We start from the raw sequence: 14408 nt of genomic DNA on the forward strand, positions 1-14408 counted from the left end.
TACAAAATGTCCAATTTCACTTCAAAATTTAGGCTAGCAATTTAGCAAATATGAATATTTCATAAAATGCCTTTCACGTTATCGGATGAAGCTGATTTTTTACAGGAACCTTAAAAAAAATATTTTGAGTAAAATGAGCGGTTTCAATTATCTTTTTTAGACCCGAGACGGGTCCAAAAGCGCATTGTGCACACTGTCTGTACAGCACATGCTGTACCAGTAGCACAGCTCTAATGTACATTGATGTGAATTTCATATTTGCCCTCCACGCATGGCAAACCCTTCCACCCTTTCATAATACGAAGGGGATTTCGGTAATGCTACAAGCCAGATAAAATTTGGACACCAATGGGGTGTCTACAACTTGTCCCCTCTGATGAAATAAGTACGGAGAATATCTGAGTGTAGTTCATACCCGACTTCTGTATCCTCTAGACAAGCATGTCACAAGCATGTCTAGCAATATCCGCAGGATAACAATCTCATCTGAACCATTCGCACCTGTTTTTAACCTTACGGATTCGGTTTTGGTTTTCAATCTGCAAAAAACAGTCTGTTTTGGTTTTTAATTTGCAAAGGTCAAGTCTGTTATTGTTTTGGTTTTGATTTGAGAAATTGATTTTGCTCTCCTCTGGGGAGTGGCATTGGCATTATAAATTTTGAGTGTAACATTGACATTATAAATTTGAGGAGTGATATTATTAATGGTCAATTTCATTTATAAAAAGGATCAAATCCTTGCCGTCACCGCTTGGGGGAGGCCTCCGCCTCTCTCCCTCCTCGCCTCCCCCTTCCCCCTCTTCTTTTTTCCCTGCCCTCCTCACCTCGTTTTCTCCCGTCGATTGGCTTTCCGTGCTCTCAGTTTGGGTGCGGCTGTTTGTTTGGTCCAATGTGGTCCCCCGTTGTGGGGACTTGTCTGGCGATTGGTGGTGGGCCACAGTCCTTGGTTTCACACGGCGGTCTAGATCTATCTTGCTTAGGGTCATTGACGAGGTAATAAGGTGTGCGGTTGGGTTAGGGCTTGTTTTTTTTTCTTGTTTTTTCTTCTTCTACTGGCTATTTGGGTCTCCCCCGAATCGGTCTGGTCTTGTACCAGTTTGGTTTTCCCAGATCTGGTGTGGTTAAGGTGGTGGACGAATAATCCAGCGCCTATTGAGGAATGGTCCGTTGATGGTGGTTTGTTGGGGGCTGGTGGTGGTTCGGCGGTGTATCAAGGGTTGGTGGTGGTCCAATGGTGTTGATATGGCTACGCAACAATTCGACTAGAAGAAGGTTGGTCTTCGGTCACCGTGGCTTGCTTCGGAGCCTCTCCATTGCTCTGGTTCGGGTGTTTCGGCTCTCGTCCAGTTCTTGCCGGCGTCTCCTGTGGATTAGTCCACGAGAACAGTTTGCTTGTAGTTGATATTGTTGTTGTTTGCCTTCAGATTTCTGTGATGCTTAATTTGTAAGGTTTGAACTGTGGATCTTTTAGATCATCTGTTATCTAAATCTAGATTTGGTTCTTAAGTGCCAACGATTTCGCCGACCCTGCTTCGATAGTAGGTGCCTGAGATCGAAGTTTAGGTAGCTTAATGTATCTTTTCTGAAATCTGTATCGCCCAATAGACTTCTGTGAATGAATGACTTCTTTAAAAAAAAAAAAAAAAACCTGAGGGGCTAATATGCAATTTTCCTGCCAGATGCTCTTGATGCTCAAATCCCCAATACAAAGTTACAAACCCTAATCCCAACTGATCCTCTCCGCGTGTACACCCTAATATTCTCTCTCCCTCCCTCCCTCTCTCTCTCTGCGTGTAGTTTTCTTGTTTCGAATAGCATAGCTTTTTCCTTAATTATCTGCGAATTGCGAGCTTTGAGTTTCCTGTTGAACATCCAGCCACCCGATAATGGTTAGTTCTCTGTCTACTTCATTCGATCTCAATTTCTTAGAAATTCGCTACTTCTCTCTCTCCCCCCCCTCCTTATTTTGTTGACTGCTCCAGTTTCATACTGCGTTGCTGTAATTACAGGATAGTGTATTTTTTTGGGAGTTTTTCCCGAATTGGTTCGTGTCATTAAATGGTATGTTGTCTTTGTTATCTCTGGTTGGATTGTATGGCGAACGGGAAATCGACTAACTTCTGCCCACTGTACAAAGAATTCGCGAATGCGCGGAGGCGCGTGTTGAACTTCTCTTTCTTGAAAGAATCACGTTGGACCTCTGAAGCTCTGAATCCCTAACCAAGTTCTGGGATTGAGTTGAAACTTGTAACCAACTAGGGTGGCCGGGCGGTTTGAGGTTGTCACGGGGCCAACAGTATACCCCTCGAACTCTTGCGTTTTGCGCCCCCCCCCAGAAAGCTTGACTGACCCATAGCTGAGTCTTGCAGGGTGTTGCATATATCGTCATGATTGGTTACAGAAAACCCTGCTCTGTAGGCGGTTCTCGCCACGATAAAAGGTTTTGATATTTGGGAAATTGTGTTCCTTCGATTACATCCTCGTTTCGTTTGATTTTATTTGGTTGGTTAGCCTCCTGTTGTCTGTTGATCACAATTCAGTACATGTGCGGAGCGTGTATGGTCAAAATTCATAAGCATTTTCACTTTTTGCTGCAAGAAAAACTGAGAATTTCATTTTTGTATCTAGTGTTTCGAGGACCTCATTAAGCTCTGAATTCCAAAAATGAGTCGAGAAGTAAGAATGGGAGCTCTTTTGTTGTAACATCTTAGTTTTGTCAAATTTATAATCACTGGAGTCACTTTATCTCCTCATCCAGAGTGGGTCACACATCTGCGCATGTGTGGGCGTGCTAAGGTTGTGATTGTTGGACTGTGACTAGATTTATGGCTCTTTTGCAGACTAGCAGAGGAGGGAGGGACAGATATCGTAGAGATTACCCTCCAAGATCAGAAGAGAAGAGCCACCATGGAAGAAGCAAGGCTCCTCCATCAAGACACCTCTGGGTCGGAAATTTGTCTCAAAACCTCAACGAAAATGCTTTAGCAGATCTCTTCTTACAATTTGGGGAACTTGAGAGCGTTGCTTTTCAACCGGGTCGTAGTTATGCCTTCATTAATTTCAAACATGACAAAGAGGCTTTTGCAGCGGTGGGAGCACTTCAAGGTTTTAGTGTTGCAGGCAGTCCACTTAAAATAGAGTTTGCAAAGGCGGTTAGTTTTGCCCCCCTTGGTCTGCTTTTCTTACCATGCAATGTTGGTATTATTTATTGTGGATGTACCTATTCAATGAATGGTTTAAAATATTTTGCAAAAGCCATCTCGGAATAACACATCTTATCTTACTACAAAAAAATCGACACATTGCATAATTACAACAATTGGAGGATAAGATTGAGGCCCATTCATAAAAGATTGGCTTCTCATGTCAAGCTAGTGAGGTTGACAGAATTATCCAAAAGATTAACTCATCTTGCAAAATAAATAAACTATCTGATATAGTTTGGTTGACAGCAATATTCCTTTCAACTTCTTCCATTCTTGCTCAAGTTGTATATGCAGCCAACAAGGGGGTGGCACCCTGTCTCAGACAGAATTCTAGATCCTAAACAAATTAATTGTTCAATAGAACTTTCACTATTGCTAGTGAGACAGATGTATCTTCCATTGCGTAAACAAAATAATTGTTCAACGTGTAATATGATCTGTTACCCAGGCCTCGTCCATGGGCCATTCATGCTAGCAACCATCTTTCACAGAAGTGAAACTGTTACTAGTTAGATACATAAAGGTAGCCATTCAGATTTCAAGGAGTAGGTTCTTTCATTTTCTACGAGTACTCACCATATGAAAAGGTGGTCTCTCCTACACCAATGGTACACCACTGATATTATACTTAAATCGTGTCTGATCTGCCATCCTACGTGAATTTGAGATGAAAGGATTTGAGAGGTTGAACTTTAGAGAGAATCTTAACCATTAGACGTTGATTCATAATTCTTTAGTGGGCTATTAAATAGAGATGATTAAGGGATGTGTCGTTAAAGTTCATGGACAACTAGGATTATTTACAGAAATGAATTCAAATAACTAGTCACGGAGTTATTTCAAATCCATCAATCAAAGCTGTCAAATCATTCTACAGGCTTCAAAAGAGAATTGGGCTAAGGTTATACATCTTAAATAAGTGATGTAAAATCCCTTCGTTTGAACCGTTCAATTGCTTCCACATCTTCCATTTAGAAGCTGTATTTTTTTTTTTAAACAATATCTGTGCTTAGATCAACTATGTGTGCTCAGTTGAATTTGTGAATCTCTCAGGGCTTTAGTAACAAAATAACATTTCACCTATTAAAGTTATGTAATGCAAGAATGGTCTTCTAACAAGCTGTATTGTACAAAAGAAGCCGTTAGTTTTTCATGACAAACCACTCTTCCAGACTCTGCAATTTCCAGGAAAACAAGCACGAAAAACAGATCAGAAAGAATGCTTAAGAGCATAAGCACATGGATAAGCTCACCCTAAGCCGTCAATTTTGAATCCAAAATTGAGATTTTCCTTATACGGTATAATCGTATCGTTAACGATCTTTTGAATTATTTATAATACTTTACCCCCGTCACAGGAATTTTCTTTTTAAGATAAAGCAATAGATACTCAAGTTGAAGTAGTAATGGCCCTAGGTGGCATAGAACCTTCTAAAGGACTACCATTTTCGTTATCCAATTTATTTATGTTTCCGTGATTTATATGCACACCGTTCTAAAGGACTACCATTTTCACTATCAAATTTATTTCTGTTTCCATTATTTATATGCACTAGCAGTTCATTGTCATCGATTCCAAACTCCAACCTATATTTGTTTCAACTTCAATTTGTTTAGCATACTACTAAGTAACTTTGTAATGAGTTGGGTACAGATTTCCATGATGTGTATTGTTGCTCACATTCTGATTTCATAAATGTGTATGCCTAGAGCAAAGGCGTTCGATTAGTGGTCATGAAGATTTTCATCCAGTGTAGATTATCTTAGTTTGTAGCCATTGCTAATGAAATGCATTCAACAACAGCAAAGCAGCTACAAACACGCTGGGACAATTGCCCAGACGAAAAAGTAAGAAAACATCAAGCCCAAGGCAACTATCACACTAGAGCAAACCAAAACAAAACCTGTAAAGGAACTTCCCCTAGCAGGAAAACTGAAAAGGCACAAAGCTGACCAGACAACAGGCTAAAACAGCTGCCGACAAGAAACATCTAATATGGTACAAGCAAACATATGACAACCTTCCATCACCGAGCATTGAGAGTTCTTGTTCTGAAATATAATTTGACTGTTTAGTTAGCGTAATTGGTTGGCAATGTTTGCATTCATCAATAACGAGCATAGCATTACCCCAACATAGAATCATATTAAAGCAATTGCTTTCCACCCAACAAGGGCTTCTAAGTGCTCATTAAGTAGTTTAATCTGTTTTTCAATGCAAATCATTAGGTTTGCATTCAGTGATGACGTGCTGGATGATATAGTCAACGGTTGCTCTCCGTCATTATGGTTAATTTGTAAACAAATGAAAGTCCAATTGATACTATTGCTTCCATTAACACAACATCACACATGCAGTGACCAATGCATTATACACCAGAACTGTATTCACAAAACAGTTGCCAATAAGTTACGTAGTCTGAATGACTAGAACAATACTCCTCAATCTTCATTTGTCCACTCCAGCTCATTGAACACTTTCAATTTAACTCAACTTTGGGATAAGAGGACTCAAAAGCTATGTATAACAGTTGCCAATACATTATTCTTAAGGATGACCATAACAGTATTCCCAAATCTTCCTTCATCTACTCCAGCAGCTTTGAACGATCGGTCGACTTTTGTTAGGAGGTTTCAAAGCCATATACCACAGGTGCCAATATGGTAGAATATATGAATTCCAAGTACAGTGTTCCTGAATTTTCCTTATCTACTCCAGCAGCGTAAAACAATTGCCATATCATTGGACTTTGGGCTAAGAAGATTCGAAAATCATGTACTCACGGAAAGTTCAATCTTGTATTGAGGTTATTCTCTCTCACTGGAGAATGATGAGTAAAAAGTTGCCTCAAGAATTAAAATATGCTTTGGTGAGTGATATAGCCACCTAATCAATGTCTACCCGGTGAACGATAATGGGTAGATTTCTCAAAGTGAATGTGTGTGCAAAACCTTCTGTGTGAGGACGAAGATGCATGTATTTTGTTTCTTGCTAGGCATGAGGAAATTGTTTTGTTCCAGTGTTCTCATACCATCAAAAGCTGAAGGGGCCTTTTGCGTTGCACCTAATCTCTTGGAACCATGATATCGGATATGAATCTAAAACCTTGAGAGCCAATCTGCGCTTAACCTATTATCTTCTGAATTCAGTTCAGACAGGATGATGGACTATAACTCCTGATCTAAGATGCAGCAAAAGAGAGGTGATAGACAGTTTTCTTTTTTGATCTAGGATGAAGCCATCGATAGAAAGTTCGTTTGCTATATTTTGCTTTACACAAATTTGAAGTAGTTTCCCCTAGACATGTTAAATTAGATGTGATTAGTTTTTCTGCCAAACTGCTATGGGCAACAGAAAGGCCATCCTAGAAGGCATTTTTTGGCACAAACCTAGTAGTTTCGGAATCTTATTTAAATCTCTCTCTAATCAAACCTGCAACTTTGAACATTCTACATTTCTGTTGAGTCTTGGGATCTCGAGGCCTGGACCATGTTCTCTGTTGTGAACTTCCTGTGGTCACCCCCTTATTCAGAGGAAAGATCTGTAGACCTTTGTCTGGGTGCAATGTGTGCACATCAATTGTTATGCCAAAATGATTAAACCCACTCCATTATGGTTCCAAGAAGTTACCAAGTTCCTCTGAATATCATTTTCACTCCACCGCCCTCTTTAAAAGTCAGTATCTATTATCTGCTACTGTCGGCTCATCCTTATCAGAGCTTGATTGAGAACCTGACTTAGCTCAAACCATCCTTTTTAATTGGGGAACATATAAGTGCCATAATTATCTTCGCATAATGTGCCTTGAGTTTCTCAATTTTTGGAGGTTTAGGGGGGCTACTACTTCGGTGGTAAAATTTTATGAGAGTCGTCACTTTCTGCATGTTTGCTACATGATAGCTGCTAGGTCTATCGCCAGTCCTGTCCTGCCCATGCCCCATTGGTTGAGGATTATGAGGGTATTGTTATAGTTGTGGACCTGTGGTATCTTACTATAAGCCTCAAATAGGGTACTCATTTCAATGTTACACAATGCAAAATCATACCTGCACAGAAGCCTAGGAAAGAAACAAGCGCCAGATGAAGTGAAGGAAGAAACAGAATTTTTCCTCCAAATTTGAGTCTCCTGGGTTAAAGCACATTTCTTTGCATATGCTTCTACAACAACACTTCTTGACTTGTAAAGCATCCAGGGTTAAAATTCTTCAGCGATGATTAAACTTGTGAAGACTCTGATACCACATTAGAAACACAACCATCCCATCCCCTTTTGGTGAAGGTTCCTTCAGTTTGTATTACCTCCATTGAATTTTAAACGTATGCTAATCAACTACAGCCATTCTGATTATGGTTTAACATTGAATTCTAGCTTTTGCAGTAGAATCCGTTTGGGGCAAGAAGTATGTCCTTGCATGTTAACTTTGGCACACTCACAGGTTTCCATGAATAGTTACAATAAAGCTCCTGATGGCCCAGAAGCAAAATACAATTTCCTCTTAACATGCTTAAGATGATAATTAATGAGATATGATGCAGTAGTAAGAAAGACATGGGGTTTTGTTTTTATTGTTAGAAAGACATGGTCAGGCCATACAATCTGTGTGATGTTGCTTTCATGTTTGGTATCATCTCTCTTGTTTAGATTCCTGCTGAGCAATTATAGCCATTCTTAGCAGACAATGAACTTAGCTCAAGTTAGCAAAGCCTTTACAAGCCATTGGGCCTTTCCAGCAACCACTGAATCTGTTTGTGATTATAAAACTCATGCATGTGTGATTTCCAATGCTTTAAGCTCATGATGGATTTCAGGTTGTTCTTTGGTGTATTCTTGGTCTTCCTCTTTGCTTACTCATACTCAATTCATTTTTAGTATGCTTTTATTCTCTGTTGTAGCAACAAGAGCATTATGCAAAAATCGTTGATATAAGTTGGCAATAAAATTTAAGTGCTTTAGAGTTTGAGTGCTTCAAACTTTAAGTGTTTCTATGTTATTTCCCCCCATTTCACTTTGTCCTTTACTATGCACTTGTTGACGTTTTCCTAAGCTTTTGTTCTTGTGTTAAGTAAATTGCTTTTAGAGGACCTTATTGAAAATCATGCTTAAATTGTAATATTGTCGACATTTATGAGAGCATCCACAATGTAATAATCAAAACTAAAAGGTTGCTAAAGTTAGCAATGTTTGCTCAAAAAAGTGCTCACATTGTAATAACCAAACTTAGCAACTCATCAAATTTTGACCTTTGAATAACCAAACTTAACAACTTTTACCAATAACCAAAACTCAATAACTAAACTCAAAACTAAAAAATTAAAAAACACCTCACATTAGAATCGTCTCATCGAGACGAATAATTTGGTGTGGTCGGGTGCGTGATTGAAACTTGTTTGCAATTGGACATAGATGCATTGCGTATTGTAGGGGTTTTTTTTATAGGGATACAAAAATAACCAATGTGGAGATCAAGTTTGTTAGGTTTGATTATGAACTAAATGGATAATCAAATACTGACGTGGCACATTTTGGTTATCGATTTTGATTATTCCCATTGCGGATGCTCTGAACAGTTTAATTTGTACTCTCGAACTTTCTTGTTTACATTAGGAATTTGAACAGTAATATATATTTGGGATTACAAAAGGCTTATTTACTTGCCAATAAAGAAAAAAAAGCCTTTTTTTTTTTCCTTTTGTTGAGAAGTTTGTTCATTCACTCCCCTCCTCTTCCCGGTTGTGTCTGGGAGGGTTGTTAGGGAAGGGCAAGACAATATTACCACACTTATGGTACCGAACAGTACGGTACCAAAACACCCTTGCGGTACCAAAACACCCTTACGTTACCATATCGTACCACAACACCATTACGGTACCGTACGGTACCAAAACACCGTTACAGTACCATATCGTACCAAAACACCCTTACGGTACCAATATTTTTCTCATGAATCTATGATCCAAGTAACTTGACCATTACTTCGATTTGGTAATCTTGTAACAAGATTTGCATATTGTGAAGCTTGGCAAGTTTATTTTGCTCTGATGTACATGCATTCAATTTACGACTCCCTACCTATATTTATAACTTGTTCCTGCAATATTTTTTTCCAAGTCATGATTGTAATAGGTATAACGTAATGTTTTCTTTTCGGCAGAGAAATTTTTGGCCACTTAAGTTGTGTTGGGGTCCAGGGAGTATTTGTGAGGTGCTAGCAACGTTTCCAAAACTATGATTTCCCCTGAAAATGGACATGTCTCTAAGTGTTGGATGTGTGCTTTGGAGTATCCGTGAGGTGTCACGTCTATATGATGGAGGTGACTCCTTTGTAGAAGTTCTTAGTTTGTGGGATCTTTGAATGAGAGGGCATATCAGTTTATATATTGTTAAAATGTGTTCTAGGACTTGTGTGTTCTTCAAGTTTGTTCAGGAGATATCACCTTATGTTTATTTTTTTCCAGTTTTAAAACTAAATTGTGCGGCTGGGAAAGTCCAAGGAGACTTGTGGTTTGGAGTTGGGATCCTGGAAGACTCTGTTGCCCGTTGGGGGTTTTTTCCTTGCAAGAAAAGTAAAATCTGGTTGCATCAAAAGCTAAAGCAGTTTGGGGTTGTATAGAATAAGAGAAAAGGGTGAACGGGCAAATCAATGTAATTGACATTAACAATATTATGGGAGAACAATTGCATGTGCGATGATTGAACCTAGGTTTATTTTTGCTACCAAAGCTTTTTTATTATGTTAAGAACCAGTTGTCCCAAAGAATTGAAGCATCCCTGAATGTGCTCAATCATGTATGTTGAAAACTGCTTCATTTGTTAGACCGTGTGAATTTTGTTTCCATCATTTTTCTCCAACATCAAGGAGTCTGCTGATTTTTTTTTTTAATCTCATTGCCCATGAAGTGAAATTTGAATCATGGTGCTGAATATCAGGTTCAAACTGCAATGTCAAGCAGATAAAGTCCCATGCTTATCTAGTCTTTATTTTCTTTTCCATATAATTCTGTTGTACTTTTCCTTGTGGGTAAGATGAGCGCTTTATTATTTGCTGCTCTTTTCCTGTATCGAATTCACTCGCATTGTGCATATTGGTGCCACAATTGGTTATGTTGGGATGTTTGCAAGATTGCTTTATTGTGCTTATGTCCTTTCGCAATTCTGCATATAACTACCACTTAGCACCTTCTAGTCTACATTTTGGGATTGTCAATTGATTAAATATTAAACCTATCTTTTCTGACTCAATTTACACATGTATTAACTGGTGAATCAAAGTCTTACACGACCTTGGAAGAACAATATTTCCTCATTTATCAAAGATAGTAAACTAGTTTTGCACTTGGCATCATTTTACATCACAGGAGAAATCATCAGCACCATCGTATGATGAAGATTACTCGCAACGCCGAGACGAACAACGATCTGGAGTAAGAGGATCTCCATTCTCCCAGAGAGATTCCAGAATGTATGACCCTAGTCTTGACCTTTCCTATGCTGACAAGCCAAAGATGAGTGATAGAAATGCAGAACCACCAAGTGAGGTCTTATGGATAGGGTTTCCGGCTTTATTGAAGGTTGATGAAGTGATATTGAGGAAGGCCTTCTCCCCATTTGGGGAGATTGAGAAGATCACTGCATTTCCAGGACGTAGCTACGCCTTTGTTCGCTTCAAAAACGTAATGGCTGCTTGCAGGGCAAAGGAAACCCTTCAGGGAAAATTATTCGGTAATCCCCGCGTACATATTTGTTTTGCAAGGAGTGAATCTGGTCCGCCCAACAGTGGGAGGAACTCAATGAACTCCCCTACCTCCCCAATTAAGAAGTCATATGGACGCGCCGGATCTTCTGATAGGGACTTTGGGAGCGTACTTGGAGATCCCACAATGAGATCTCCACGTTTTATGTCGAATCTGGAGTCTAGAGATCCTGATGTCATGGGTTTTGGGCGGAAAGGTAATTTATGGATGGATGAAGGGGGTGCATTTGAACAGAGGAGGTTCCAAGAACAGGGTCCTGATTTAGGACTCCCGGAAAATATGTATGAACGCCACAGAAGTCCTAAAAGAGACAGAGGAGCTCCATTTCATGATTTCCCTCAAAAAGGTCCATTCTATGATGATCCTTGGGATTTGCCAGAAGAGGCCTTGCACTTTCATGGAGCTAAGAAACTAAAAACTGACTCCTTTCCTCCGGATAATGAGCTCCCAGAGTATCCTTTCTCAGGTCCAGAGCAAGCAAAACATGGTTTCCCGAGGATATTCCCTGATTTTCCTCAACCTGACCCCCTTGATAAGAATTTTGAGCCTGGGCCTTTTGGGTATAGACAACTTCCTGATCGGGCAATAAATTTAAAGCAACAGTATGGGGAAAGGAGCGATCACTGGAATGCACCTTATGATGGCTTCCAAGGTGGTTCTGTTTCATTGCCTGCAAATCCTGGTGAGTGGAAACGGTTAACTCCCGACTTGCATCAGCCTGTGACTGAAGAATGGAAATGGGAAGGGACTATAGCAAAGGGAGGCACTCCTGTCTGTCAAGCTCGCTGCTTTCCTGTGGGAAAAGCACTGGACATGCCATTGTAAGTGACCATGGTTAATTTATGCTAGGTTTCTGGATTTATCAACGTGATAAGTGGTAAACAATTCTCTTGCCTGGTCTCTTGTTCATCATTTGTAGTTTAAACTTGTTAATTCTCAGTTTATGAGTGACTACTGAGCATCCATTTAGGCACCATAAGGGAATGGAATCCCTGTTATAATTATGGATCTGTTATCGGACATGGTCACAGTAGTTAAATTCAAGTTAGATACAAATTAGACCTTTTGGAAAGTCATTTCCTTGGTACAAACAAATTCTCTCTGGTGCATAAAAAAATTCCTGTGAAACTTTTGGAATCAATGTTATTCCTAGCCTGAAATCAAATTGTTATTTGTGTGGCTCTTTCTGTAGGTGACCTTCTTGGGCCTGATTGTTTGAATAGGCCTTAGTACTGGTTTTGCTTCTTTGCATAGGTTACTGAAGGATAGTCTTGTACATGGGATGCATCCACGTCGGTGGTTTACATATACCTGTATGGCTGTTTATATGCTTCCTTATCGATAATAATTATAGAACAAATACCCGATTGTATTGATGCAGGCCTGAATATTTAGACTGCACAGCAAGGACTGGCTTAGACATGCTTGCAAAGCATTACTATCAAGCAGCTAGTGCCTGGGTGGTATTCTTTGTTCCGGGAAGTGACGCCGACATCGGGTACTACAATGAATTCATGAATTATCTTGGGGAGAAGCAGCGAGCCGCTGTGGCTAAATTGGACGAAACCACCACCCTGTTTCTAGTGCCCCCTTCAGACTTCTCCGAAAAAGTGCTCAAGGTGCCAGGGAAATTGAGCATTTCCGGTGTTGTTCTAAGGTTAGAGCATCCGGGTCCCAATCCGGGTTCTTCTCTTCCTCATCCGCTGGATAAGAGAGAAAATAATTCAATGTCTTATCGCAGAGATGCGTCATACCCAAAGCCAACATCACCTCCTCCAGGGCATTTTCCCTCAGCGCCTTCTTTTCCAAATAGGGGAAATTCTGGGGTCATGAATATACCATTTTCGGGGAATTCGGCTACATCCTCTCACGGTATTGGAAATATGTCCAACGCCAGTAATGAGAACAGGAATGATACGGCTCATCAAAGAAACCCTGGATTCGGAACAAACTGGTCACCACATCATTTGCAGAACCCTAATTCTGATCCTAGAAATATGGCATCGCAATCATCAAGTACTGCGTTTGACCATTCTGTTCAGGGATATAACCCTACAGTCCCTACCATGCCTAGGGCTGTGCAAGAAACGAGTTCCAGTAGTTACACCCCTCGAATGACGGGTATGCCCCTGGGAGGGAGCAGCAAGCTATCCCATCAGCAAACTAAGCCTCAAGTTTCTTCATCTACACCTATTTCAGGACTTCAGCCGGAACAACTTGTGCAATTGGCTTCATCCCTTCTTGGGCAGCCAAGGCAGTCAGGTGGCGGTCCTGGGGAAGAATTTAGGCAGTCAGGGGCCATGAATCATTCTGAAAACCCGTATGGGACACCTCAGAGATATACTCCACAGAATAACCAGGTAAATTCTGAGCTTCATCCCCTTTTGGTAGCACTCAACTGTCATCGTTTTTACAATTGGGTTGAAAAGCTTCGAGTAAAACTGCATACGTGTTTGGTGCAGCTTTGGATAAGCTGTGAAAAGGTTGAACCTGTGCTGTAACATTGGATGTTTCAGAATTAGTTTTCTTGCACGCTTACTGGAAAACTCATTTGTTTGATGCATTGCGAAACTTGTTTTCAGATAACTTTTTGATAAGAACCCATTTTGAAGGGAACACCAACAAGATGTTTCACATTCTCGAAACTTAATTTCGCCCGAAAAGTTTGTCTGTGTTCCAAATATAAGATTATGGAGAACTGATTCTGAAACTGAAAACGGGCTAAACAGCTTGTTTTCTGTGTAATTGTCTGAAATGCCCTACGAGAGCCGAAATTAACTAGTGCATGTTTGTCATCTCAGTTTGGTCAAGTGCAGCCGCAACAGCAGCAGCAGGCAGCGAATGTGGCAGCGGGGAATCAACAGATGCAAACTGGTAACACACAAGAGGAAGATGCGGATCCTCAGAAACGACTGCAAGCAACATTGCAGTTGGCAGCGGCTCTTCTTCAGCAAATCCAACAAGGGAAAGGGAATTGAGAAGTATGAATGGCGCGCTCAAATATGAAGTCCAACTGCTAGTTATTCAGATGATGATTGTATCCTCTGTCCTTTGCTTGTTTTGGGGAATTTCTGTTTTCTCTTAATCAGTAGTGGAAGGTTTATACTTATTAGTTCGGACTCCTACTTCTTTTGATGGAAATCAGAAACCAGCCAGTTTTGATGATTGGTTTGCTATGGAATCAGATTTGGTGGTTTCCATCTTGTATTTCTGGCTGCTTTTTGATGACTGGGGATACAAATGAAACAAAGATTGCAAACCTAGGGTTATGACTCATAATTTAGGCACTACAACAGGGAGGCAATAATGACTAGTCCTTGAAAGAGTAATAGGTATATGGATAATGGATCTACTGCATTTGGGGGTCAATTTATCTCTTATAATATATAGGCAATTAGCTGGTATTACAGTCCAATATATCAATATTAGCTGCATTTGTTCGTTTTTTT

At 40.1% G+C, this 14408-nt stretch overlaps 1 protein-coding gene across 2 annotated transcripts; it reads left to right on the top strand.

The window, feature by feature from the left end:
* The first annotated feature begins 1704 nt into the window (after positions 1–1704).
* LOC131323462 (flowering time control protein FPA) lies at positions 1705–14157 on the top strand. 2 transcript variants are annotated; one of them, XM_058355268.1, is made up of 5 exons: positions 1705–1889; positions 2841–3152; positions 10564–11780; positions 12341–13319; positions 13761–14157. In XM_058355268.1, exons 1-5 carry the CDS (start codon positions 1887–1889, stop codon positions 13935–13937), a joined length of 2688 nt encoding a protein of 895 aa, XP_058211251.1. In that variant the 5' UTR covers positions 1705–1886; the 3' UTR covers positions 13938–14157. The 2 variants fall into 2 exon arrangements, with proteins under 2 accessions (XP_058211251.1, XP_058211252.1); XM_058355269.1 differs by lacking the exon at positions 1705–1889 and adding an exon at positions 1980–2440.
* The last annotated feature ends 251 nt before the right edge of the window (positions 14158–14408 follow it).

Source organism: Rhododendron vialii, chromosome 4a, assembly GCF_030253575.1.
Source record: "Rhododendron vialii isolate Sample 1 chromosome 4a, ASM3025357v1".
NCBI lineage: Eukaryota > Viridiplantae > Streptophyta > Magnoliopsida > Ericales > Ericaceae > Rhododendron > Rhododendron vialii.